Source organism: Tigriopus californicus, chromosome 3 (genome assembly GCF_007210705.1).
Source record: "Tigriopus californicus strain San Diego chromosome 3, Tcal_SD_v2.1, whole genome shotgun sequence".
In the NCBI taxonomy this organism is placed as follows: Eukaryota; Metazoa; Arthropoda; class Copepoda; order Harpacticoida; family Harpacticidae; genus Tigriopus; species Tigriopus californicus.
In genome coordinates this window covers 449,901-476,554 of record NC_081442.1, presented here as the reverse complement: position 1 = coordinate 476,554, position 26,654 = coordinate 449,901, and the positions used below count along the sequence as shown (strand labels likewise).

Here is a 26,654-nt window from a genome sequence, read left to right as displayed (position 1 = left end):
AGGCTGATTTCAATTTAATGCCTCAATGGGAACGGGGCATTAGAGGTAGTTTGCCGTTATCCGTCACTTGATACCTACACGTTGGTCCGAAAGCAATGGCAAATGATTTGTAAATAATCGTTTTATTCAACACACTATTCAGGGAGATGATGATAATGATAATAATGACGGTATTAAGAATTATGACGTTGGTGACTGATGATTGTGACATCAAAGGGATTGAAACACTAGAGAGACTATTTTGGTGATGAAAATTCGGGACACGAGGAAAATCGACGAATAATAGAAGTAGTAAGAACTGGATCACTATAATCGACATTTTTGGTACTATCATTTGAACGTGAGCAAGAATCGGAACTTGAATGCGAATACCTAACAGCTAAGTAGGATTCATGGCATTCTGTAGGCGTGGCCGTTGGGGTGATGTCTAGAGTGGGCGTGTTTTGACCAATTGAAGGACACAAGTTTCTCATCGTACTTCAGAGCCACCCGAGACATTAACAACAATGAATGAGAAATAAGAAACAGAATACCAGATCAACGACTAAAACATTCTCTTTGGTGTCAAGAACACGTGGACCCTCCGGAGACATTCGAGGGCCATCTATCATATTCAACGTACATATCAATAAAAACTATTTAGTTAGAGCTCTTGTTTTTTTGTCTACCCTTTCCTATCAGATCTTGATCCTAACAATGTGACACGGCCGAAGACGGCGAAGTGGATGCCATGGTCACGCCATGGTGACGTTGCCCGGCCACGCCCATCAGGATCTCGTCCTCCTCCTCTTCCTCCTCGTCCTCGTCCTCCTCCTCGCCATGGGTCCGACCCGCCGGGGATGCATCATCATACAACAAAGGGGTGGGTCCGAAACTGGGCGGTGGGGATACGCCCATGGGCGGTCCATGCTGACCACCGGTCGAGCCTCCGTCCTCGCCGTCCTTGCACCACAATTGACGCATTTCCTCGCGACGCTTCTTCATGAGAGACTTGTACTCGGAGATGCGCAGCTTCTTGCCGTCCACGATGCACGTGCGTTTGGGTCGGGGTCGGTATCGGTAATCGGGATATTTTTCCATGTGCACTTTCGAGAGGCGTGCCTGCTCCTCGTAGTATTGTTGCTTCTCCGTGTTCGACATGGCCTTCCATCTGGCACCTGAAAGGTAGAGAGAGTGATATTAGAGCCTATGTTTAGCACAGTGACGACCTTTTTTTCTATTCTCAAGAAATGACATGGGGAGGAGCAAGGCAGTAGCCTCCAAATCCTTTTTGAATAGTGACATCGCCCGCCGTCTCTGAGTAGTCGGGGAAAACCTAATCAGAAAGCAGTCAAAGACAGAAGATGAAGAAAGACTCAACAAACGAGGGAGAAACAGATTATGTGGGATGATGATGAAGAAAGGCCAGAGAAAAAGGGCTCGATAAGCACAGGATACACCGCGAGCTAGTTCAGGTGAGACGTACAATAAATAGAGGAGGGAGAGCTTGTGTCTTTCATCTGCGGGTACTCTTTCATTAGAGTGCGCCCACTTTGGCTCCGAGTGTGCCCATTGAAAGGAAGCACAAAGAAAGGAAAAAATCGACAGATTATGATTTTTGCATACGTACGTTCTATAGCAACATTGAAAAGCAAAGGGAGATCGAGACTGTTTCGTCTTAGTCGGGATGCATTCAACAAGAAGCGGAAAGAGTAGGGGGAGAAGAAGTCCTCACAACTCTGGACCACTGTCTAAAATATCCTCCATAGCTGTTTCACATACTATTTCAACCACAAAGATCACTTCATCATTGTCTGAGTTTTGTCTTACTCTTGCTTCCAAGTGCAAAGCCAGATCGATATTGGAAAATCTTAAGTGCCCATTAGCATTTTTTCCTACGGTGTTGTTTGTGCCAGTTCCAAACACACCTTTGATGATAGAGTTGTGGTTCCCATCATAACAATGTCCACCTAATGACTAATATTCCGAAGAGACGGACTAATTGTGATCCCTCCCTCGCAATCAAAAGGACTATTCACCGATTCACAATGTCCGTGGTGGTTGTCCCATCATTCGTTTCCAGTGTTCCATCCAATCCTCGGCACCCGCAAGCAAACGAGAAGTGGACCTGTCCTGAGGAAGTACGTACGTACGTACGTACGTACTTCCGTAGTTGTGGTACATACGTAGTACAACGAGGTTCACCTGTTTGTCGTTGTTTTTCCCCCGCTGTTCAAAGCAAATAGCACCACTAGAAAGGGGGATTTTGTGCCGCAAACTTGATAACGCCATGATTTATTAGCCCGAGGATGTTTGTAAAACAAAAAAATGAAAATGAAGATCTCTCCATCCCTCCCTCTCTGTCTCTCTGCCTGCGCTGTTCACTCTCCGTTCCAATTGCCCAACATTCCACCTCTCCAAACTTCAGAACACTTCAAGAGAAAGAGAGCGTCGAAAGGAAGCAGAGCAATATAGTATGTACTCGTAGTACGTACGTAGCTAGTTGGCTGGCTAACTCATGTGTCTTGTGCCCAATACTGTATAAATCCGTGGATAGCTGGATAGTTGGATGGCCCTCAATGCTCTTGAGGCTCATCCAAGCTCAACTAAATGCATACTTCTTCACCTCACCTCGACGTCTCTTTGCCGGGGAAAAAAATGTCGTATGACGGATTGAAGCACAAGCTTTGGTGGCTGCCCGCCCCCATTTCAAAATATAAATTTTGCGGCTGTTGATTTTTTATCGCTCTGACAGAAATAAGACTTCCACGCCCCCCCCCACTCCTTCAAACACCTGAGGGGGTTGTGTGAGGTGCTGGCTCATTTTTAATACATATTTCCGGCGGCTCGGGCGAAAGATGGAACTTGGAATCTGAGACACGTGGGGAGAAGGAAAAACGAGTCATATCAATGGGCAAAAAAAAAGACAGAAAAAAATATGGGTTTCCATTGGCTTGAAATGACGTCGTCGGCCATGTTTACAACTGCTCGCATCATTTATCTCAATCCGTAGCTGTGCACAACATTTCGGTCGGGGACCAAGATAGGGCTGGGGTATGGAGGTATCCATGGCATTTGTACCTATGCACCCAAAGTCCATCCATGACATGTTGTCAAAATTGGAAATTCTTCGGATTCAAAAAGGGGTGAAAAATATGTCAACCTGAGCACCATGACCAACTCACAAATTTGGAGACAGCTCTGCGATGGATTTGGCGTCATACCCGGGGGAACCCAGGTAGGAAAGAGAGCCTGGAATTGCTACTAGCAGGGCTTAAAATAAACTTCCAACACTATCACCACCACCAATTGGCTTTCTCTCCAAGTTGACTTTCGGATGTCTCAACACAGGCAATTGGCAGCTTTGGAACTGTGAGACTTTAAATGACGAGGATGATGACGGCGAAGGGGTTGAGTTGCGATCCATAAAATGCTTCCAATTACTACGGCAAATTGCTTATAGGTGACGGATATCCCTCGAAACATGACCATTATGACAGACCCTTTCAGCCCACGAACGAGAATGGGAGGGATACCATCGGTTTTGAATCCGTTTTGAATCGCTTCTAAAATAGGCTTTAACCAGCAATTGTATCTAAAACGGTTGAAGAGTGGGCTCAATGGGGGACACAATGATGCATGAAATCTAGTCCACCGCCAAAGCTCCAAAAGGCAATGCAAGAGGACCTCTTTCTCTCTCGAAAAAGGACATCAAATTTTAATCAGCCTCTCCGGACAGCCTCCTTTCCATGACGAAGACGAGCTTCGCCCGAGGTTCCCCGGTTCCCCGGTACCAAAGAAGAGGCTCCATTTCCACCAGATGAAATCCTACTCCTTTCAGCTCTGACTGCTATGCTCGCATCATCGTCATTTTCTAGAGGAAAAGTGTCACGAAGATTGTGACAAGATTGCAAACACCCATCACGACAACCCGCGCACCAGTCGAAAGCCAAAGAAGACAGAAGTGGGCACAGTGCGATCGTTGTTAGATCAATATGCATTCCGACGTATCTCGACGACATGAACTCCTCATTTCGCGGTCAAACTCTTGTCAGTGGTCGGATCAAATTAGACGGAATTCATGAGCATAAAAGACTTACTGTACATCCCTACCCCGCCAGGGCCACTGGCAACTCGGACGTATCGTAACTCCGTGTTTCCCCCTTTTTTTGCAGGTTGGAACATTCTCGAGGGACAGGGGAAACAACCACGCACTTTATGTAGTCTACGAAATGCGTATAGTAAGAAGTTTCCCTGACCAAGAATATGATGAGCGAAGAGATAGGGAGGCGACCCCGCTAATTGACATCCGAGCACACCCCAATCATGATCATCATCCGGTTAGCCGTGCCATACGTCAGTGCGTGCAATTTGGAATCTTCATATGGGCAAGGGGAGATTCTGCGTTCAATTTGCAAAAGGGTTCGATTTCAATCACTTGTTCTCGCGAAGCAACTTTCTATTGCAGGTACAGTGAGTGAATTGTATGAGCGGGGCAAGGGTATGTTTGGGAGATGGGCTTCCTGTCTATTTAGTTAGACAAAGATGGAAATCTTGGGATGGGTAGAAAGACGCTCCATTGACCAAGGGGTGGCCACTAAAGCCATTTACAAGTTCTGACCCATTTGTTTGAGAGAATGTACCAATATCTCGTTCGACTGGAGTGCAGTGGAGAAGATCTGGCCGTCCCATTCCCTACGTAGTCGACGAATAGATGGATCGAGGACCTACCCAACCAAAGCAACGAGACTCGCTCGTGTATAATATGTCGAGAAGAGCCAATGATCCATTCAAAATCGCCTTTTCTTCCTCATCTTTTTTCTCTCTCGCTCTCTCTCTCTCTATTTCTACCTTTGCTGTTCTCTCTTCGTTTTCAGTCATATTTGAAGCGCTTGATCACTCGGAGAGTATCGTGTTCTTCTTCAACACCCCATAATCAGTTAATATTAGAATATTAGGTAGCAGCGAAGCTTTTAGTTGGACATTGCAAAATATTCACCAACTTGTGATACTTTGCGACATACAGTGCTTTATGGTGGCTTGGTTTGGAATGAATTGGAAGCCACTTGAGTTGAACAGCCGAATGTGGTCGGGGAAAAAAGGAATAAGGAGGCCAGCCAACCATCCGTTCGGCAGCTCTCAATTCGAGCAAATCCCAACGAAGAAATGATACACATTTGTGTTCCAATTGATTTCAGGGTCCCCTACATGCTCTCATGGTGATTACAGATATGAGATTTGTAATCCGTCAACGTTCCATGTATCAAATACGAGCATGAAAAAGGTTCCAAAAAGTGAAGACAAATAAGGAATGGAAATGCTGGCAACCCTGGGGGTTAGTAGTGCCCCATTGGTCTTTCAAACAAACATGGTAAACTATGCATGCCAAAGAAGACTATACTCGTACATAGGGTCGATGAAGTCGTTTTTCTTTTCAATAGAGCCAGAATATATCCCACGCAAAACCTGTCAGGCGCAAAGAGCTTTTTGCAGATTCGAGTTCCCACAGATTTATCTGGCTAAAAATGGAACATCATGGAACAAGCGCCCAACTTTTTTCTGTCTCAAGGATGACTTTGCAAGTTCTAATCACCAACTTATTAATGGTGCTCCAGATCTGATGAGTTCCCCACTTTGACTTGCTCTTGTGTCCAATGCTCCTCCGATATGCCAGAACCATAGCGCGATCGAGGTTTTGGGAACAATTTTTAGTGATTGTGATTGAACCCAGGGGGGATCCCTCCTGAGCGCCAAACCATTGGCATTTGCAATTGAATGCCCGAAAGGGACCTCTAAAGATCCTGGGTTCCATTGTATTGGTGCATCCAGGAACAGTATATCATTATTTGCTTCCACCACTCCTCGATCCAACCATCTCCACAATGAATGCGGCTCGCCCTTCACCCAAGCAGGATCATTATCTACTGAGCTTTAGCCTTCACTGGGGGCGGTTACGGGATCTAGGATAATGCTTCTTTCGTTCTCTCTTTCTTTCTTTCTTTCTTTCTTTTCATAGAGCGGATAGTTTGTCTCTCTCTGTCTCGCTAAAGATTTATTTCTCTTTCTTCCCCGATTGTTCCCCTGACATGATGTATGGATGAGAAATTGATGAAGGCATTAAAGCGAGAGGGAGGGGATTTGACCTCCCACACAAGACCAGAAAAACAAAACCACTCGCCCCAATCTCGCTCGGCCTTCTCTCTCACATTGTCTCTTTGCCTCCCTTCATAACCTCGCCAAACAGTGGTTGATAACAACAAAAGAAACAGTCAATAGTCACTGGTACGTCATCCGGAAATCAACCAACATACAATAATGGCCTCATCTCTCCATCAGCGCCAGCTCTTCGTCCTGATTCAATCAGTTCCACTTACCCAGTATCTTGGAAATATTGGAGTTATGCATGTCTGGACAGGCTTTGAGGATCTTGCGTCGCTCGTCTTTGGCCCAAATCATGAAAGCATTCATGGGTCGCTTGATGTGTGGGTGTCCTTCGCGCTCTTTGCGAGATTGACGAATGATTTTAGCTCCAAACATTTTGCCTGTGAAATCAAGGGCCGCTATCTTTGAATCCCATAACGAGCATCAGGTTGGAAGCCTCTATGAACTTACTTTGACAGGATCCGTTGTCGTCGGAGCGGTCGTTCTCTTTCATAGGGTCGTCTATCTTGGAACTATTTGGCGGTGACGAGCTCATTCCCGGGGGTGGCATTCCAGGAGCGAATGGGGAGCCGACCCCACCGTTATGGAACGAAGTACGGAACGCATGGTGGTGATACTCCATGGGCAACCGCAACTGATCTGACAGAAAAGAGAACCGACCCGACATGGCCTGACCGTAACGAGATAAATCAGGGATGTGTCCGGATTTCAGATGCCCGGGAAACATGGGCAGGGTTGAGACCACGTCAGGTAGGGTTGTGGGTTTACCTCCCCCGGCTCCACCCCCTCTCCCGCCCATGAAGGGCGAACTGGCCGGGATAGGTTGACCGGCTTGGCTCAAGAAAGGCGGCATGACTGCGCCAGCGGGTCCACCCGTAAAGAGCGATTTAGTTTTCCGAAAGAACTCGAGGGCGGCTGTTTCCTCATCGGAAACGAAATCTGTGCTCAATTGGTTGTTGTTGTCTTCGCGTTTGGCCTTGCTCAAATTGAGTGGGTGGGAGGTGGGTGTGCCGTGCGAAGAAGGTGTTGTGGTGGCGGCTGCTATTTGGGCTTGTGAATAAAGCATCATGCTTGAGGGAACCGGCGAGGATCGGGGCGTTGTACAAGACGTGTTATGATGTGTCGTCGAGTTCGGGGACGAGGACGAGGAGGTAAAGTTGGCACTTTTTGATGATGGATGGGTGGAATTGGCTGGGATTGGGGGCTTTTTATCACTAGCCCAAGACAACGCTGATGATGGATGATGATCATTCTTTGGGCTACCCTGGTTGTTGTTGTTGTTGTTGATGTTGTTATTCGTGTGGGACAAGGGTACGCCTCCGCCTGATTGGGACTGAAAAAAAAATGAAAGGAAGGTGATAACACGAGGAACCCGAAGCGTGAAGAAGAAAACACGTCCACTTCTTACCACTTGATTTCCTCCGCCTCCTCTTCCTCCTCCTGGGCTCTGTTCCATAAAAGGGAACCGATCCAAAATTGGTGACTCTTTTCCATGAAACAAACCACTGCCTTGATCCTCAGTCGATTGACCTAGAGCTCCTAAAGCGTGATGGTATTGTTGCTGGTCCAGAACCGATTTGAGGGACGCTAGAAGTCCGTCATTTTGGCCCACAGAACCAGACAGAATCTGAAACAAACAGCAAAATAGTGTCAAGATTATTAGGCTTGGGATTTGGATGGTGGGATGACGAAGGCTCGATCTTTCTAAAGAACCCCTCAAAACCAAACTATCCATCAAAAGCGAACAACAGAGATCAGCCCAAGCCCGCTCTCGAATAGGATGGGATCTCTTGACGTGTGCGTCGAGGCTTTTTTGTTCCCAAGATCCCCAAAGATAAGACGTAGGAAAATAGATTAGCCATTCTCATGACTGGATGAAGGATCTCTTGATGATGGCATTGGTCTTGGTTCCTAAAAGTTTGGGTTACCTTCACCACGGCCTCACATAGTCCCATCGAGTTTGGGGATCAATGTCCAGTTCGAATAGAATGCTGTTCCATTGGATGTGGGTCCCTCCCCTTAACTTACTTTCTCCTTGGGGCTTCTTGACCCTTGGCTAGCCTTGCTTACAAGTATGAAACATGTGGTTGGCCTAGACTCAATTAGAGCGTGACTCTGTGTTCCTTATCGCTTTCCCCGCGTTTGCAAGGAAAACTTTTGGGAGCCATTTCTTGACATGAAATCCCACTGGAGACGAGAAATTCCGTTGGTTGCTTGGGCGGGTCGCTCATAAAAAAAGAAAGAAGTTGGCTGCTTGAGCACCGTGATGGCTGCTGGTTGTTCTTTCTCTCACTCAAATTCTACTTAGACTCGAAAATACGACACAATCGGGACTCGCAGAGTCCGTAACTACATGGTACATATAATATATTGCCCACTGCTTGGGCAAAGAGGGTACTTGGCCACTGGACGAGGATGAAAAAAAAAAAACTTGTGTCCATTCCTATGATCACCGCGCTTGGGGTGCATCTCATCAGAGGGAACTTTTTATGATGTACACAATAGTCGTAAAGAAGAGGAGAGCCTCTCTCGTATTTGCCATTCTTTTGGGCCAGTTGGTCATTCTCTATGAACTCCAACTATTGAAGGGTGATCGTGAACCATCTCTAAAACTCCAGTAGTGATGGTGGTGGTTGTAGCATGTAATGGTGGTGCTGACCCCTTCAATAAAACCTCATTTCATTGTTGCAATTGTTAGGAAGCGAGAGCATTAAATATTCACCAGTCCATTCACAACAAGTTCTCTCTGGCTCATACCGAGCAAAATTATTCGTAACTTCCACTCGCCTCATTTCAAGTGCATGATGAGCCACCCCAATGTCATGGGGGTCAAACCAGTGGCTCATGTTTTCTCACGCACTCATGTCTCATCCAGAGTGCGCGATCCCAAACGGGGATTGGCCGCGTTCACCACCCATCAAAAGAACAATAGCCGCCAACGCCATCGAGAGTGACGGAAAAAAGAACAATGGACGAACGCTCGCGTTGGGGCCACTGTCTTCAAGTCCGCCGAAAGACGCGAAAAGGGAAGAATGAGGCGAGGCCATTGTTGTTGTTCTCTCGGCTGGCCTTCGGACTCAGGTGATCGCAATTGGATGAGCTGACGAACGGGGGGCGGGACCAGGTGATGCGATAATGGCAATCATCCATCTCAATTCAAGAGAGCACAACTGTTTGGATGCACGATGCACGTTTCCTTCTGCTTCTCGCTCTTCATTTCTAACTTGAAACCTGTTTACAAGCGGTTCTTAAATAGCGATCAAAGACAGCTGCGAGGGACCACATTAATGAGGTCTAATTCTGACACTTGCACAGATAAAATCTGGAGGTTTATGAATCAAATCCTGCTTGTCATGGACAGAGACACTGGAGACATGTCTTGAGGGGCCATCCCGCTTCCCAAAATTTGTGGGAGAAACAACTCGCAATTTTACTTCGCGGATGAAAGATATGAAATTGGACCCCGAAATGGTTTACACAAAAAAGACGGGGACAATTTGGGCTTCCTGTCAACTCCTCTTTCGAGTGCTCAATGTGAATGGTACAGGAGGAGAAAGAACATTTATTTCCTCGTGGCTAATTGTTGTTCTCAAGGGAAACAACGAACAAAAGCGCTGCTACAAAAGCGATTCACAGATATACGAGAAGGACATCTTTCAGCTCAGAGATTCCCTATAAACCACACTCTTCTGAACTTATCTGATAATGAATCTAATCTATGGCTCTCACTCGCCCCAAAACCACTATTATGATAGAGCTGTGATTCTTTAGAGTGCTTTCATAGGATTTTTTCCCCTGCTTTAGGTTTTCAACGGGGGAAAACAATTAGCGGCGACAACGGCGGACCTCACTCAATCCCCAGAACACTCGACAAAAACAGACCTGCAGCAATAGCCACCCACAGTCAGCATCAATGAGCTGTTGTCCCCATTATTGAGGTATAGAACAACAAAAGACCCTCTGCCCATAACAAAAGCCAGATCTCGTGGGCTCACTCTAATCTCAACATCAGGAACACTAATTACGAACCTACCAACATTTGTACTATTGGTCTGCGTCAAAGAGCTTGTAACAGAGTGGTATTTGCTTTCATTGACTAAGCCTCACCAACAAATGACAAGACCTGCTTTTCATCTGAAATTGTCAAATGAGAGATCTTTACATATAGTATATTACTGTGAAGAATGCTCTAAACCGCCCAGGAAAAGAGGTACCGGTATTAATAGATGTTTGAAATGACTCGTCAGAAAATTTCTTAAGTGGCTGTGATTTCGTCGAATTAAAGAGTGGCATTCTTTGATGGACGTCTGCAGGTGACGCCTGGCCGCCAATCCTGCTTCTACCTAGTGAGAGTGAGTGGACAGCTGTCCGTTTACTACACAAGGATCATACACTACTTCAACGACTACTTCTACTACTTGCTTAACTCCCCCTGAGGCAACAACAAGCCACTGACGTGAGTCGGATATTGAATGAAATCATCCAGAGGGAAAACGTCAAACAAGATCAACAGTCCAACAGGTGCGGTGGTGGGGATGAGGAAAAGGAGGGGGGGGGCAAGTCCGGGGAATTGTGGCATGTGAGTGTGGCAAATATTTCCCCTTCATTATGAGCGGAGGGCGTCCCGCAAGGGTATCAATTTGGACACCACACAGGGCCAATATCCTTTTTGGATGACATGCGTGACAGGAAACAAAACAGGACATAACGGACGAATCCATGATGAGATTTTAATTTCGATCTCCGATTTGAGCGACTACTGTGCTCGGTTTGTACCGATGCTTCTTCTCTTGGGGGATGGAGACTTGAAGAGTTCAAGCTCCTCTAAGCGTCCATTCTTCTTGCTCCAGCAGTGTTCGCTTCAATCCCTTGTGTAATGAGTGCAACATGTTGAAAGAATCAGATTTCAACATTTTCCACTATTTCATTGGATGTCTTGGTATTTTTTTCGCGGCCTCGTTTGGTTGACATTGTCAAACTTAATGGTCAACAACTTAGGGCAATGCCTTTACATTCATGCCAAGGGCTTTGATTTGAAGTAAAGAGTCCCAGCCTGTCCAAGATTCAGTTATTCATGTCCATTCCCATCTTGGAAAGGGACAAGGAACGAGCCACGACCAGAGTATCATCATCATCATCATCATCAATATCATTATGAAGGGGTTCGTCTCGAATGACACTTGAAAGCGGATCCTCGTCTTTGTTGTTACCACCACATTCAAAAATCTGTAGTTACGACGTAAATGTAACGGACTGGAGACTCGTTCAAGACGAGACGCAAGTGTCTAAATATCCCCGGGTTTGGAAGGCTAGAGAAGTGCCAAAAGTAGAGACATTTCCGAGGGATTGTTTTTCTTGGTCTCTGCCAACTTTATTCTCCTCATGGGATCATAAAATGTGGGTGTTAAATGACAAAAGTCTTCTCCGAAAATGTCCATGGGAAATGTCCACAAAAGCATTGAAGAGTGAGAAGCAAATCCAACTTACCATAGGCCGGATTGGTTTGGCCCCTTAAAGCAAATCAACTATTCATGAGGGCAATCATGATTCAACAGGTCAAGCACACAATGGACAGAGTCCGTGTGTGGAGCACGAACTCCTTTTAGACAACCCCTATGGTGTAGGTACACAACAAGATACGTCCATACCCCCATCCCTCGGTCCCCATTCCTCCTCTTTGTTGTGTAGTATATGGGCAGAATGAGCTCATTGGCTATTCTGTTTCAGTGCCATAACCCGACACATTTGACTATTCGACAGGGGTTTTCTCCTCTCTTTTACTTTCGAATAACAAGTAGTCAATCCACTACCACGTTCCATGGACAATGTTGACAAAGTTGGCCTCATCCTCATTCTACATACGATACTAAAGCGTAACATAGGTACTGTATTGAACCTAACCCCCCCCCTGGTCTCTCTGACATGAAGAGGACAGGAAAGCGAGCGCTTGCCAGAGAGATCGGAATCACATTGTAATCACAGTTAAATTGGATATTGTAGGATGAAAGGAAAGACTCTCTGAGGGTCTCTGGGGACCGTGGGTAAGAGACGAAGACTACATGAGTACAGCAGTAGCAGACACAAAAACGCACAGGAAGGGAAAAGTGCACACAGGCTTCAGCTCAGCGGATTGCCATAAAAGCTCAGGTACGTGGAAGATGGAGGACGGAACAAAACGAACGTTCTGTCTTCTTAGGCCATGAAGATAACTCGGCTTCTTCTAGGCATCTTTCATTAGCCGTCTTTCTCACTGGCTCCCACATCCTCCTCATTCTCGTACTTCTTGTATATGTATACTCCAAAGCACAACAAGGGCACCCGTGGAAGTGCTCGAAAGCACTCACACGAGGATTCTTTTTCCCTCAAAAAAGAGATGCCGCCTGATCCCATGGGAAACAGGTGGGAGAAGGAAGGAAAGAAGGAAGGAACGAAGGAGAGAACGACACATATTTTCGACTCTGACGAGCCTTTCAAGCCATACCTTGGTCTCTCGTCATTTGAGGATGAGACCTCGACAGGCCTCTGCTACGTATTAATAATGGCTAAGGAACAAACTGCGGAGGATGGCTTGTTTGTGGAAGATACCCTACGTGGTGCTCTTATGGCCCAATGATTATTTGACACACCACCACACTCCCGTTTTCTCTTTCCCTTTTCCCCCTTCTTTTCTCTCTCTTCCCTCGTCCACTCATCCGCCCATCCATCTCTCCTTTTCCTTTACTAAGACTGAGTTGTGAAAGAACTAGCCGAGATGGGTGTACAAATGAGTGTGCGAGAACATGGGGAACAGCTACATACGGGGAGTATAATAGTGTTCTCCATGTGTGCAAAGAGCTGTAGTGTGTGAGTGTGTGGATGCTGAGAGAGAAGTGGTTGTGAGTGTCCATGGCGGGTGTGGCACGCGAAAGGAGAGAAGAATTGAGTTAATGTGGTAATACAATCAAGGAGATGGATTGAGATGAATACGGGACGGACAATGTGTTCCTACTGGCCCATGGTGGGTACTTAGAACCGGTCATGAATATCAATTGAAAAAAGAAGGACCAGCCCATCAGATTGGACGAGCGTGGTGCTCGGATCCACGATATGATCCGATCACCTCGTTTCGTTATAAGTACATAGCCGTAGAAGTATGAGCTCTGGGACGAATCGGTCATTCATTCATGTTGGGTCAAGCAAACCATTGAGATGGAACACTCACCTTGGCGGGATCGTATGAGGTGGAACCTTGATTGTGATGGTGGTGTTGCTGTTTGTTGGCCATACAATGATAGAGATAGGTGACCAAATCCTTGAACTTTTGTTGGTCCAAACCACTCTCGGGGGAGTCAGCCTGCTGTTGGTGGTGGCTGGCACTGTTGTTGGAGGTTTGAAGGTGGTTAGCGTAGGAGATTAAACTGGGAATCAGGTTTGGATTCAAATCGGGATGAGCAGATTTGGATAAAGCCGGCTCGTTCGTCTTTTCTTCAGAGCTGAGACAGGGTAAAAAAGAACAGGGGATTCATGGAACCATTTGACGCAAGGTGGTTGCGACTTATAGGGAGACACGAAAAAAAAACCCAGCACAAAACCGGGGATTGGGCCTTACCTGAACTCTTCCTTTTCAGCTAATTTCTTCAAGACTGTCTCCATGGACTTTCGTTGCTGTTGTTGTTGGCGAGCCAGGAGAAGCTCCCGATAAGACGTAGCAAAGTCACTTTCTTGTTGCTGTTGTTGTTGTTGTTGTTGCTGTTGTTGTTGAGCCATGTTGGCCATGGCCATGGCTCTCAAATACTCAAACTGGGCCATCTCCAAGCTCGAGGGTGATGCCTTGGAGTCGTCAGATTTGTGGGCCTTTTTCAGCGGAGGAGGGGGAGATTCGGAGGAGCGTGGATGTTGTTGTTGTTGTTGTTGTTGGGTGGGTGGCAGGTGATTATTCAGTTGGTGTTCTTTTTGGAGGTGCAGGTTGCCAAAGATACTGGAAATCAAGTGATGGTTGGCCCCTTGAGCATGCCCTTCCTCGCCCTTGCCCAAAAGGGGCGGGGGCTGGGAGGCGTAGTTACCCGGGAAGAAGAATCCAGAGGACGACATATTGGAGGCCGCTGCCGCCACAGCCTCTTCCAAGATCCGCGTGGGTTGGGATTTCCTCTTGGAAGACATCCTGGGCGCTTGCTGTTGCCCAAAAAAGAGATCTATGGGGGAAAATATAGAGAAGAAAAATAAAGCTGCTCCCATGATGTGTCATGTTTCACTTGCAAACAAAATACGAGATCTGGATAATTGCACCGTTAACTGCTTTTATATGTATGCACGGGAGGGGTATTCATAACCCTTCGGGGCCATTTGTGAAGGTGTCTCTCGTCTTCTTGCTCATGATCACGAAAGCAGGGTTCCTGACGACACTTTTGGCCTATAATGATAATTAATCTGGCCATCTTCAGCCAGTTCCCGATCTCTATTATCTTTTGTTTCGCCCAATCTAAACAATGGCCCGCATCTTGCCTTTGTTTGGCGTGATGCTCGGTCGTCTTGAACACGTACGTACGTGCATGCTGTAGTACGTACAATAATGGAGGAGCGATAGCGAAACTGAGACTGGTGGTGATGGTGATGGTGTTGGTGGTAATAGTAGTAGTATTGGTGAGGAGAGTTCTTCCTCCCAAAGTCTTAGGGTTGCCAGTTTATGGCTTGGTTTTTCCATTATGTTCCGCTTTGGATAAACAATGAGGGGGAGAACGGAACAGATCTTGACTATTGATAGCAGATACATAACAGCAGCCTAAGTCTAAACTGTCAATTCCAGGCGAGATCTTGCTTGATCCGAGCTTTGGAAATCTCGAACAATTCATTCGTACAAGTTTCTCCGTATGTTTGGTCTGTGACAAACACAGGAATCTCTCTCCTCCTTGCCCACGTAAATGACACACCATTCTACCTCCCTAGGGAGGTGAGCGTGCACTCACTGTGCAGCTCTGGGACGACAGGTTAAAAGAAACGGGGGCCTGAGTCTCAATTGTATACACAATCGCGATCTTCTTACAATTGGCTTTGCCTCCCGATGAGTATTGTGTATATGAGATGATCGTCGTCGTTGGAGTTCAAAGCCAGGATGAGTACACACACGCACGGGGGATTGTCGGGGAAAGTTCCCCGACGAGGGGGTTGACGATTGTTTACAAGTCCAATTGTATACAAGTTCCAGCCAGCCAGCAGGAGTGGCGAGAGAAACGCAGGATGATTGGGAGGCAAAGAAAATCGGATTCTGGCAACAATTCGCCTCATAGTCTCATCGAGAACAACAGGCTCGTCCCAAAGAATTATCAACGTCACGACGGAGATGGAAAGCGTTTCAGGCCATAAAACGATAAGCCTATTCTTGGGGGAACACGTGGATGATGAACCGGCAATGGCAGCAGCAACACGACCGACGACAAGAACAAAAGTCGAAACGAAACAGAAGTTCTGCCAAGAGTCTTGGACAATCCAAATCTGAAGGTCGTTCCTCGAAGGACGCACAAGACCGGTTATGAGGGATGACGATCCATCTGAAACAAGCTGGCTAGCTAGCTAGCCAAGAGTATTGTTCTAAGTGTCTCTAAATGGGTCTGCCTCTCCTTCATTAAGAAAAGAAAATGAATTTGCGACTCTCTGACGACAATGAGTGTGAGTGAGTGAGCTTCTTTGGGGGAACGACGGGTTCAAGGACGAACTCCGCTAAACCCAAAAATCCCACCAACTCATTTCAAACTGTCACAATGCTCTCAAATCTTCATTTTTTTGAAGGATACGAATAAGCACTGTTTTGACGGCCAAATCGTAGACGACACTCGTCAATCCACGCAGCACACTTTACTCTCGAAATGCTCTCGAACCAACGGTTCGTTGACCAAACCAATTCATCTACACACTTACCCAAACCCAAACCTCGTGCTAATCCTGGCCTTAATAGCGACAAAATGCTTCGCCCTAGTTGACGGTATCATATGTTTCGACTGATTTGCAAAGTTCAATGCCACTCCTCGCTCGCGAGTCGTGACCTCATCATCTGAGTGCGGCCGAATTGGGCTTTTGTTGTGTGATTTGTGATTTGTGATTGCTGGCCATCATGCATGTGGAACGATTGTAAGCGTTCGCTTGTTCGTTGGTGGTGTGCGTAGTTGACTGTTCAGTTTTCGATTCACCCGAGGCCGATAACGTGAATTGGGATGAGAGAACGCGCCAACAGCATCAACAACAAAAGCCACAACGGTTCAGTGTTAACACACTAAAAACAGGCACATCGTCCCTCCATACAAATCTGACGACTGACAAACAATGCATACACAGATACACACACGCTCTGTCTCTCTCATCGAAATAATGGCTGTGATGGGCTTGAAATTGCGTTTCATCTGGGGTGGTGGGTGGGTACCCAATTGTGTTGGTAGTATCAGTCGTAGCAGCAACAGTAGTCGCAAAGATGATGATAATAGTAATAATAATGAGAGTAGCCATGAAGCCACATCTGGAGAGAGGCAAGGGAAACGAGAAGTCGTCAGATAGTTCGAGGATCACTTTAATCATGGAACAAATTGCCAGCCATGAGGCTGCTTGCTCTCTTTACTCTATGTAGGACTACCATGTGAAGTGCGGTAGGAGTGGCAGTGCAATATTAGACAGCCTTGTTGATGAGATGAGCTTCACTTTGCCGTCGTTCTCTAGGGGGGTTTGTCTTGTCAATTATTCGCTTTGACTTCTTTTGCCCCCTTTTCACCAATTTTTTGGTTGAAGCTCTCAAGAAATTGGCTGAGCAGACGACGAACACAGAGAAAAATAGAGAGATAGAGGTAGAGAGAGGAGCAAATGCTGAGCCATCTCTGTGACTGAATATGAGCTGCAGCCTTTATTTCTTTCCCCCTTTCCCATATGTTAAAAGTCCCGGTGTTATTTAGACAAGTCGTCGAACAAGATTTGAGTGGAGGGAGGGAGGCTCAGTCTCTTTCAGGTTAATTGACGTAAAAAGGCTGCATTTTCCCTCAAATTATCTCTGGCTACAACTCGTTCCTCTTGGCCGGGAAATGAGAGTAGATTACCGGAAGAGCCAGAAAGTGGCGGTAAACCCAAGGGTAAAACCTCAAGAGTCAAGGCTTAAGACGCCTCCATCCAATTCTAAAGACGCACCTCCGGCCATTCGGTGCTCTTTGGGCAGCATGTTTTAGTGGCACTATTATTTTCATTCTCATTTTTATCACAGCCGACATTGCCGCCGGTTGAATTGGGCCGGAGCAGTGAATTGGTTCAAATCTTGACAGCTTGGAGTTGATATTTTGGGGTCTCTTTCTAAATAAGCGATGACAAATTCGTTGGCTTAAAGGCTTGAACATGGACGAGTACATGGACTAGTATTGTGCACATTGTTCCAATCCTTTGTGGACTTATCGTGGTTGTGGCTGTTTTTGTAGGTTCAATCAAGATGACATCATGAGATAAGAACCGATAATCCTGGTTTAGTACTCTCTTCTCATATAGTACAGATGTACGTACGCTATATTGCGGGGCCGGATAAAGGCTGGGCGATCCCGACAAGTGGTCTGATTCCCTTTGTTGAGGATGCGAATGATAATGGCAATGCCAAAACCACTTGAAATTCCCTTTGAAATCCCTTCTCCTTGGATGAGCGTGTGTACGATCCATCTCCTCGATTTGGTGTCTCTCTGTCTCTCTCAGTTTCTGTCTCAATCTCGTCCCGAATTTTGTTCATACGGTACATAGCCAAGACACGGAAATCATTCCACGACGACCATAAAAAGTATTACGTTTGGTACAGTGGTACTGCCTCTTTACATGAGGAATATGTCATTAGACGGGATTTTGTCCAAATACGGGAGGAAGCCATGGATTCTGAAGATTGTTTGACAAAAATTGGAATTCCTGCTTTTGTTGTCCCCTTCCTCTCTTTCTTTCTCTTTCTTGACATCCAAGAACAAAACGGTCGCCACAGTTCAATGGAGGAGATCTCGGAAATTTCCGTCGAGCCCTGGCTCGACATCCTAATAACGAACGGCCTCGTGTCATCTTGGCCAAGCGGACCAGAATTTGGCCAAGGGAAGCCACAAAATATGAACACTTTGAGGCGGAGGGGGAGAGAACCAGTGCAACAACTCCTAAAAACAATACAACATCCCCCCCCCCCAACCCATTCCAGCCACCCCATCCACCCCCGTCCACGAACCGACCAATAAAAGGAAAAGGATATTCTAGGTACGTACGCACAGTACTCTCTCTATGTGCAGTACACTACGCACTGTAGAGTTGGAGTTCAACAAGTGTTGGGAGACAAATCAATTTGAGGAATGACATTTCAGACTTCGGAGTCGGTGGTGTCACCCCTTTCGTGATTTTCCTCGTCCTCGAGCTATATTCCTCGCTAAATATGTATGTATATAGATATCGTGCTGTATAGTATGTAGAGGAAAGAGAGAAGGAGAGAGAGAGCATAGGCAAATGTGCAATGCATGGTAATGTGTTCTGGTGACATAAGAATGGGTTCAAAAGATCAAACACAGAACAACGGCGACAACGAACCTCGCTCGACTCATCTCTCCCCACAGACAACTTCTACCACCACTGCTACTGCTACTACTACTACTACTATTACTAATACACTACGAACATAGTTCTTCAGTCCTCTCGATCTCCGTTAGCATTGTGCATGAAGTAAGTGATGGAGAGTACCAGTCCACTATATACTGCAATACTGCAAACATGCATACATACACACATGCATACATATATACGTACATAGAAGAGCTAGCGTTATTAATACATATACATATGAAGCCCAAATTGTTGATTTTACTTTCAAATCACAGATTTGGTTAGAGGAGACAGAGTTTGGGGATGTTTTCTTCTTTTGCAATTTGGCAATTTTTTCCAGAGATTTTTAGCAATGTGCTCAAATGTTCGGTTCGAGTTAGCTCAAATGAAGTATTGTTATTACATATCAATTTCTTCCATAATTACAAGCTATCAAATTTGCTGCAGTAGAAACAAAATGACTGACTGGTTTGTAAAGCAGAAAGAATCCTTCTATCCCTAACATTGCCAAACGAATTTCATTTCACATTCTGAGGTACGTTTTTGAGGTAATTCATTGTGCCTTAACATACAGTTCAATCGTTTTAAGCTTTGCTTTGTGGATAGCCACTCTAGCCATGTCATTGGCGATTGGTGGTGTGGAGGAAAAGTACAGAACAGGATCATGACGAGGAGTAAGTACAATGCTCAAGGAACAAAAGCCAGTCATTGCCTTGAAGAAACTGACGAAGAACGAGCGAAGGAATCGACGGACGGACGGACGGACGAAGAAACAAAGAAGAGACGCCTCCTTCGCTCTTCTATCCTCTCATCTATTTCCCACTTTTCAGCTCCATTCCACCCTCCAGTTATTATTATTACAAGATCTCAAGGAAACCGACATTTCCCGTGGCCACAAAACGCCAACTTCAAAAACTTGGGAGAGCGGTCCGACGAACAAAATTCCTCGCCACTCAACGCTTTCTGACTCATCATGACAAAAGCTCCCAATTTGAGTACGTTTACGCACCGCGAATCAAACCAACCCAAGGATGATCCATGTCAAAACATCCTAATTTGAGCATGATTACTGATTCGAACCCGACTGACTTGCTCATAAAGCTACGTTGGAGGCGAGTTATCGCGTAACGGATCGAGTGGGTGGGGGAAAAAAGGGATCTGCTCAGAATGGTGATTAACTCCTTTGGGGAATTACGAGTGTTCAAGACGATTGGTGTGACAGGGTTGGGTTCCCAGCCCCCCCAAAATCTATATAATAACCAACCACCAACGTCAATATGTCCAAGGACACCCGATTCTCATCTCCAGTTTGACATGTCATAACATGTATGACGTACTTAATTTTGGATTTGTGTCACTCTTTTCTTTCATCCTGCTCCTTTTCGTTCCACAGACGTCTTTCTCGATCTGTGAGATTTTGAAAGCCATCCATCTCATTGGATCAATGTCAGATGCGCCTTGTGTCATTGCAATTTTTTGGAGCATTCCAAAGACAATTAGATCTTGGGAATTGGCGCCAAAATCTCGCTCGCCCCAAGATTCTTTCTATTCGACAAACAGTCGCCTTTGAGCGCATCTCATTAAGCGACCATTCTTCGGCCTTTCTTGCTCTCGGGCTAAATACTAAATAGCCTTCGTGGCCAGAGATCGACGAAGATCGAAGGGCTCATCGTTGCTCTGGCCCGGCTGGCATTGTGCCTCCGAGAGTTGTTTGTGGCGTGGCCCCCCAAAAGGGTGTTATTTTGGTACTCACATTGTACCGACAACGAACGAAGAGCTTGAAGCCAGCACATCAAAGCCCCAAGGGAGGGAGTAGAACAGTCCTCCTAGCCATGCCACTCTATTGAACAACCTAATTACGGAGCTCTCGCCTCGGAATGCAACTTGTGTAGGTTACCCTTCACGCACTTGCAGCATACACACATACATTCTCTATCCTGCACACAAGTACGAGTACAGTGAGCGGTGCATGCATGGGAGTGTACTCGAACATACATACACAGAGGACGAAGTGTCGTCCGATGGGAAAATATTTGCGGGTGATAACAGCATTTCTACCGCACTAGAGTTGGTGTTGGTGTTGATGATGAAGATGATGATGTTATTTTCCAACCTTGTTCACTCGTTCTCGCTCTTTAATGAGAAATATGACGCTCTTTGTTGACATCTTCAAAGAAATCATGGCTTTGACGCCCTCCGAGTCCCAGGTTTTCCTTCCCCACACTCATCCATTCGTCATAAAGCACACCAAATGCCATCCATCCATTGCACTTTGTCAACCCTTTTTACAGAGCCCACATAGGTTATCATAATTATTACGTTCATCTAGTAATGCCTAAGCCGAAAGGCAAACTGCATTTCCAATGCAACCCTGGGCATGCAATCTTTCACTTCCAATACCAAGAAAACTCGAACATTGAAGTCTGATGATGGGGAGATTTGAGCGTCTTTCACAAGAGAGAAATATGGAGCTCCGCAAAAGAATTGCCGCTGACTTTCGTTCTCGAACCGATTCGTGTTTAATGGCCATTGTCCAATGAGACGAGGCAAATGGGCAAATGGAGATCGCTTTCTCCCCTGTGGTCTAGCTTACCTTCTTTCTCCGTTTCTTTCTTTCCCTAGCTCAATCTGGAGACAAGGATGAAATTGAATTCGATAAAGAGCCAAATGAAGTGGAGAGAAATATATCCTCGGACGAACCCGAGAAGGGAGGAGGTAAAAAGCCATCTCACTTCTTTAGTTAAGTTCTCTCTCGGAGAATAAAGTTCCATCTCTCTCTCCCTCCCCATGAAATCTCGAGAGGCACGTTGTGCTACTGCTACTACTACTACGTGCATAGGGTTTGCGGAGAACGATAGAAAGACAGAAATCGGGAGCCGAATGGATCATGTGGCCTTTTGTGCCTTCTGCCCACCAGAGATGAATAGACCGAGATGGACGAGAATGGATCAATGAATATTCAGCAGGTTGGATGTTGGATTCGAGATTCAAGATTTGTGGAAGAGCTGCTGGCTGGCTGGCTGGCGTCGCTTTTCTCCTCCTTGGGCTACAAAAAGATATCACTCAGCGATAAACTTGAAATTCAAGCGCCCCGACTTTCAATCACGGAGAAAACGAAAACTTCGCAGATCACATCATACTGGAGTTTAATTGGATCTTGCCTCGATATCATTATGGTTCCTTTCCATATTTCCAATGGCACGTATTCAAACGACTTGTACTGCATGTACTGTACGGTACTTGTTGGATAGGCAGACACTCAAATTCAGTAATGATCCATTCTTCTCGAGATCTCTTGGGTGGGTGGGGTAGGGTGGAAGGAAGGAAAGAAGGAAAAACGAAAAAGACCAAGATTTGAATCTGGTTCCCGTTGGAAGTCGGATCTGGTTTCCATTTTGATCCCTTTGGTAGAAAATTTGAGGTTACTCTTGCAGAACGCCCACAAAGAACCCAGAGAACGGCAAGCGCTGGAGAGCTGGAGAACTGGAGCACTGAGGAGCAAGTACCAAGGGACGACATTCACGACGATCCAAAAAGAAGAAAAGGACTTGGATATCAATGGGCAAATAGTCCGGTCCATTTTGGAGAGGGGCCACCGCCACATAAAACATACTTCATACTTAATGCCTGCCATTGGGTTTTCTTTCTCATGGAAAGAAGTACGGGAGATTAGTTCTGCTCCTCGACGGTTGCGCTCTAAACCGGCCCACTGGTCATTCATTCATTATGCAGAAAATCTCATTTGACCCCTTCCACGGATTTCAAAATTCCATCTGCTTTTTGTCTCACATATAAGCATCATTTGAATATTGCAATTCGGGGTCGGTCCGGGTGGCCGAGTGGGTGATACTTGCCTTTTTTTCATCCCTCCCCACTTTACCCCTGACAGTTTTTCAACCCCTTTCTAAAAAAAGAAACGCTTGGTCAGCTGTTCCACTGGGTATCCGATCTACTTTATTCTATTATTGCGCTCAAAAGGAGTGGCGGCGGCATTTAGTCTAGCTTGAACAGCCCGAAGACTGTCGACGTTGACATCCATCAAGGGGAAAGAGAAAGACAGAAATTTAGATGGGTCCAAACCTTATGAAAAAAAAGCCGGGAAGAAGCAGGAGAAGGGGAAAAAAGCTGTTGCGCTTTTGACCCGATCAGAGACAGAGCAGATTTCAGGAGACATCTCGCATCTGCAGATATCCTGAATTCTAATTAGAAACAAACGACGTGCTCTCTGCTAATTAATGCAATGACCATTTCGAAAATTCTTGTGGGAATCTAGCACTCCCTTCTTTTTTTTTGATGAAAACTCACTCACACGAATGCAAGGGAAACGAGATCTTTGAGAGTTGGGAGTTTTTTTTTCGTTCCTATTTCATTGATTCCAACCATGAATTAGTTCGCTTCAGACTGGGAGAGTTCCTCGCATTGTTGGAAAGAAATGACAAAACGGAAACGCATACGAATCAGAACAAAAGCGGAAAAATGTGGAAAACAATCTTCAAATAGGCTTTTTGTCTAGGCTCAGACACAATTGGATGTTGAAGAGTCTCGAGGGTTAAAAAAAGCAGCTGCAAAAGCGATTTTTCAAGAATTTTTTAACCCTGAAAATGGTTTAACGACAAGTTTTTCTTCCTCGTGACAATTTGTAGCCAGGATCAGAAGTGCATTTGCTCTCTGTCCCGCCGCTTGAAAATACCATGCCTTGCTCTTCCAACGACGAGTCACTTTCAAAATTCGTTTGTGGAAACAGGGATGAATTAATTTGTGTGTGTGTGTGTGTGTGTGTGTGTGTGCGTGTATTTGTTCAAAATGGCCCTCTTTTGTACGAGGACTCCACAAGAAAAGACACGATTTGAATGGCATCGTTTAGCTTGAATGATTGTCGTGTTCAAAGTCTTTTCACATCTATTCAAATCGTACACATAATAAGCCGCTTTTGAATGACTTGATGATCATTGTGAATCATATACATATCATCGAAGAAAGACACACACAAACTCGTACCACATGGTATTCAAATATAACTCATCCGAGACCTGGGCCATTCACCCTGAACAAACTTTGGAACAAGTCTGATCATGTAAATACCTTCAGAAATAGCCAGCGCTTGAGAAATTACTCGAGGTTCATTTTGACACAATTAAGCAATTTACGCTTCTATCACAAGTGAGTCTAAAGAACCGTAAAAAAGTGAAAAAATAAATCGAGTTAGAAAATCAAAGCAGGATGGGTCAAAGTTGATTAAAAGGAGAAGAAGCGCTGGGTGCAAACCCAATGAATTTTGACCTCCTCAAGGTGCCGAATTCTGCCTATAAGTCCTCTTTTATCATCTAACTGATGTTTGAGTGGTAAAATCAATAAACAACGAAAAAAAATCCAATCCACTAGGGTAATTCTTATTCTTTGAAATCAATCTTTCAAAAATTTGGTCCTTATGTCTACAAAGAATCAATTTACCATTGAGATTAGAAATTGGCTGTCTTTACTTGAGACGCTAATTTGAAATTCGGATCATATTGTAAAGGTATCAAAACGTATGTCATTCATTCAAGTTGGGACCCCGTGAATAATCACAAGGTCACTTTTTGCTCTTGCAATCAATTCACTACATAAACCTTTTTTCTTGGAATCAACCTTTCACAATTTGGGGCTTTTATCCATCAAGAATCAATCTCTTGCATATATAAAAAGTTGTGACGAAATGCAAATGTACCGAACATGTCACACAATTAGCAAAGTAATTAATCAGGAGGGGGCAAATGCCCTCTTTACAACTAAGGAGCTCATATCGAAGAAAGCAGTTAGTGATATAATAAAACATTGCAATAAGGCTTGAAGTGAGACGAAAGAGTGGAAAGCTATCTTTGAGCTTGAGAAATGCCCTTGCTTCTAAGGGATCTCTTGAATATTGAGAGACCAAGGGATGAAAAATTAGGTTAATATGGAATATTCCCCGATGAGTTGATTGCTTGAGCGGTCACAAGGCTCAATAATTACAGAGAAATGTAAATCAAGGTGTCAGTCTTCTCTTAAGAAGGAAAAGCGTATTTGCAGCGGCAGACGCTAACCAAAAAAAATAACACCGACCAAGTCTCCTTCGATAGCAGTAATGGAATGAATGGTCAAAAAATACAAAATGCACATAGTCTCATGTGGAGCCAAATTTAAAGCGACGTCACCCATTTGCATTTTTTCGACTCATATGTCCAACCCTTCCTTGCAAGAAAATTTCTTCCATTAACCTTTCCATTGTTACTTCAAGTGCTCCATTGACCCGTGAACGTTAGTATTGATATTACCAGATCGACTTATTGTAAATGTCTCGGCTATCATGGATTGTGCAATACGTCGAAAATACGTTCCATTTGGATCGCGTCCAGTCTGCTGTCCAGTCTTGTCTTTCTGCACGGGAGTTTCGAACGCTCAAATCCTGACGGACCGAAAGTCCAATTTGAAATGATCAAAGTGGGATATTTTTCGTATCGCCATAAACTGGGCAACATCCAGACCTCTCAGACCCTCAAGGCAGCCACGAAACAGCTCCAGACCCTATATGCTGTAGGATTGAGTGCAGTCAGTAGTTGAAGGAACACTCATTCGGTCTTGACTCTTGGGCTCTAGTTCAAGTCTGCTAGTACACATTCACAGAGAGTTGATGATTAAAGTACAAGATCTCACACACGCGTGCCTTCAGGGAAACGTGGGGCCATAAGAAAAGGAAAGGACGACGAAAAAAAATCTAGTTTCATCGAACTCAAGGGTGCAGAAATTGTCCATGGATCACAGGAATTGATGCGAGTGTGTCCTGGCCGATAAGGGCTGTCGGCAGAAAAGAGAAAAGGGGTGTTCTACACCCCAATGGAACATGGACTTGGCATGCCAAATGGGACATGGACTTACCTGAGTTTGGGCTGGTGGTTGTCTGTCACTATCGTCTCGTTGGATTTCACTCACAAACGGCAATTTGGATCTAATACCAAAGGTTGCGGTGTCAGTCAGAGCTGGAGGTGCTAGAACAATGCTCCTGAAATTCTGTCTCCGCAATGAAAAGCGAGAAATTGAGAATCGGAGAATCGGAGAATCGGAGAATTGTCGTCGGATTTTTGTTCCCGCGGACACTCCTCACTCGCATTTGTGTCGCCGTTGTTCCCCTGTTCTTTTCCGGCTTTGTCGTCGACAACGACGTCGTTGTCGACGTCGAGCTCGTGTGCGGCGTCCTCTGTTTGCCTTGGAATCCCCCTGGTTGGTGCTGCTGGTGGTGGTGATGATGGTGAAGATGATAGTGGTGAAGGTGGTGGTGCCCGTCGTGCTCGCCGTTGTCGTCGTCGTCGTGGTCGTCGTCGTTCCTGGCCATCATTCTTTCCTTGTTTTCCCCTGCCACAATACCCCTGTTGTTTTCCCTCACCCCCACCACGACTACGAACGGATCCACCACGACACCAGACAAACGACGCGATGGCAGGCCTGTTCTCCTCGCGGTAAGGACTACTCAGTGAGTGAGGATGCGGTCCTCGTGATTCTTTTCTACGCTCGCCAGAGCTTCGGCAAGCAGGCTTGCGAATTGGGCTTCTTTTTATGATGGATATTCAGTCGTTATTCATATTGATGGTCGACTTTTTTGGTGAAGGTGATCGGATCCTTTGCTCACAAACCCGCCTTTACTAAAGAAAAAAAAAAAGATGGTCAAAATTTTAAGTGTGATCACTTACATATGATAAATATAAATCCATGTTTCTCACCAGCAAAAGGTTACCTTCTAATAACAAATATAAATAATAACTAAGGGTTTAAGCACTCCATTCATACAGAAGCATGATATATTTTTCAATTTGAACTTTGGGAAACGCGTACGTCGTTCCAAAACGGCAAACCTGTTGAAGGCACGGATTGTGAATTGTCCGCTGGAAGCATCGGCCTTGCAGGTCACCACTCTCTCTCTCTCTCTCTCTCTCTCGCTCGCTCAC

The 26,654-nt window shown here is 45.5% G+C and overlaps 1 protein-coding gene across 3 annotated transcripts; it reads right to left on the bottom strand.

The window, feature by feature from the left end:
- Positions 1 to 26,654, bottom strand: LOC131878204 (uncharacterized). 3 transcript variants are annotated; one of them, XM_059224120.1, is made up of 6 exons: positions 25,591 to 26,654; positions 13,730 to 14,312; positions 13,343 to 13,613; positions 6,592 to 7,768; positions 6,354 to 6,521; positions 1 to 1,157 (listed from the first exon to the last, which is right to left on the bottom strand). In XM_059224120.1, the coding sequence occupies exons 2-6, from the start codon at positions 14,278 to 14,280 to the stop codon at positions 691 to 693; spliced, it is 2,634 nt and encodes an 877-aa protein (XP_059080103.1). In that variant the 5' UTR covers positions 14,281 to 14,312; positions 25,591 to 26,654; the 3' UTR covers positions 1 to 690. The 3 variants fall into 3 exon arrangements, with proteins under 3 accessions (XP_059080103.1, XP_059080104.1, XP_059080102.1); XM_059224121.1 differs by lacking the exon at positions 25,591 to 26,654 and having other exon boundaries at positions 6,592 to 7,474; positions 7,550 to 7,768; positions 13,730 to 15,528; XM_059224119.1 differs by lacking the exon at positions 25,591 to 26,654 and having other exon boundaries at positions 13,730 to 15,529.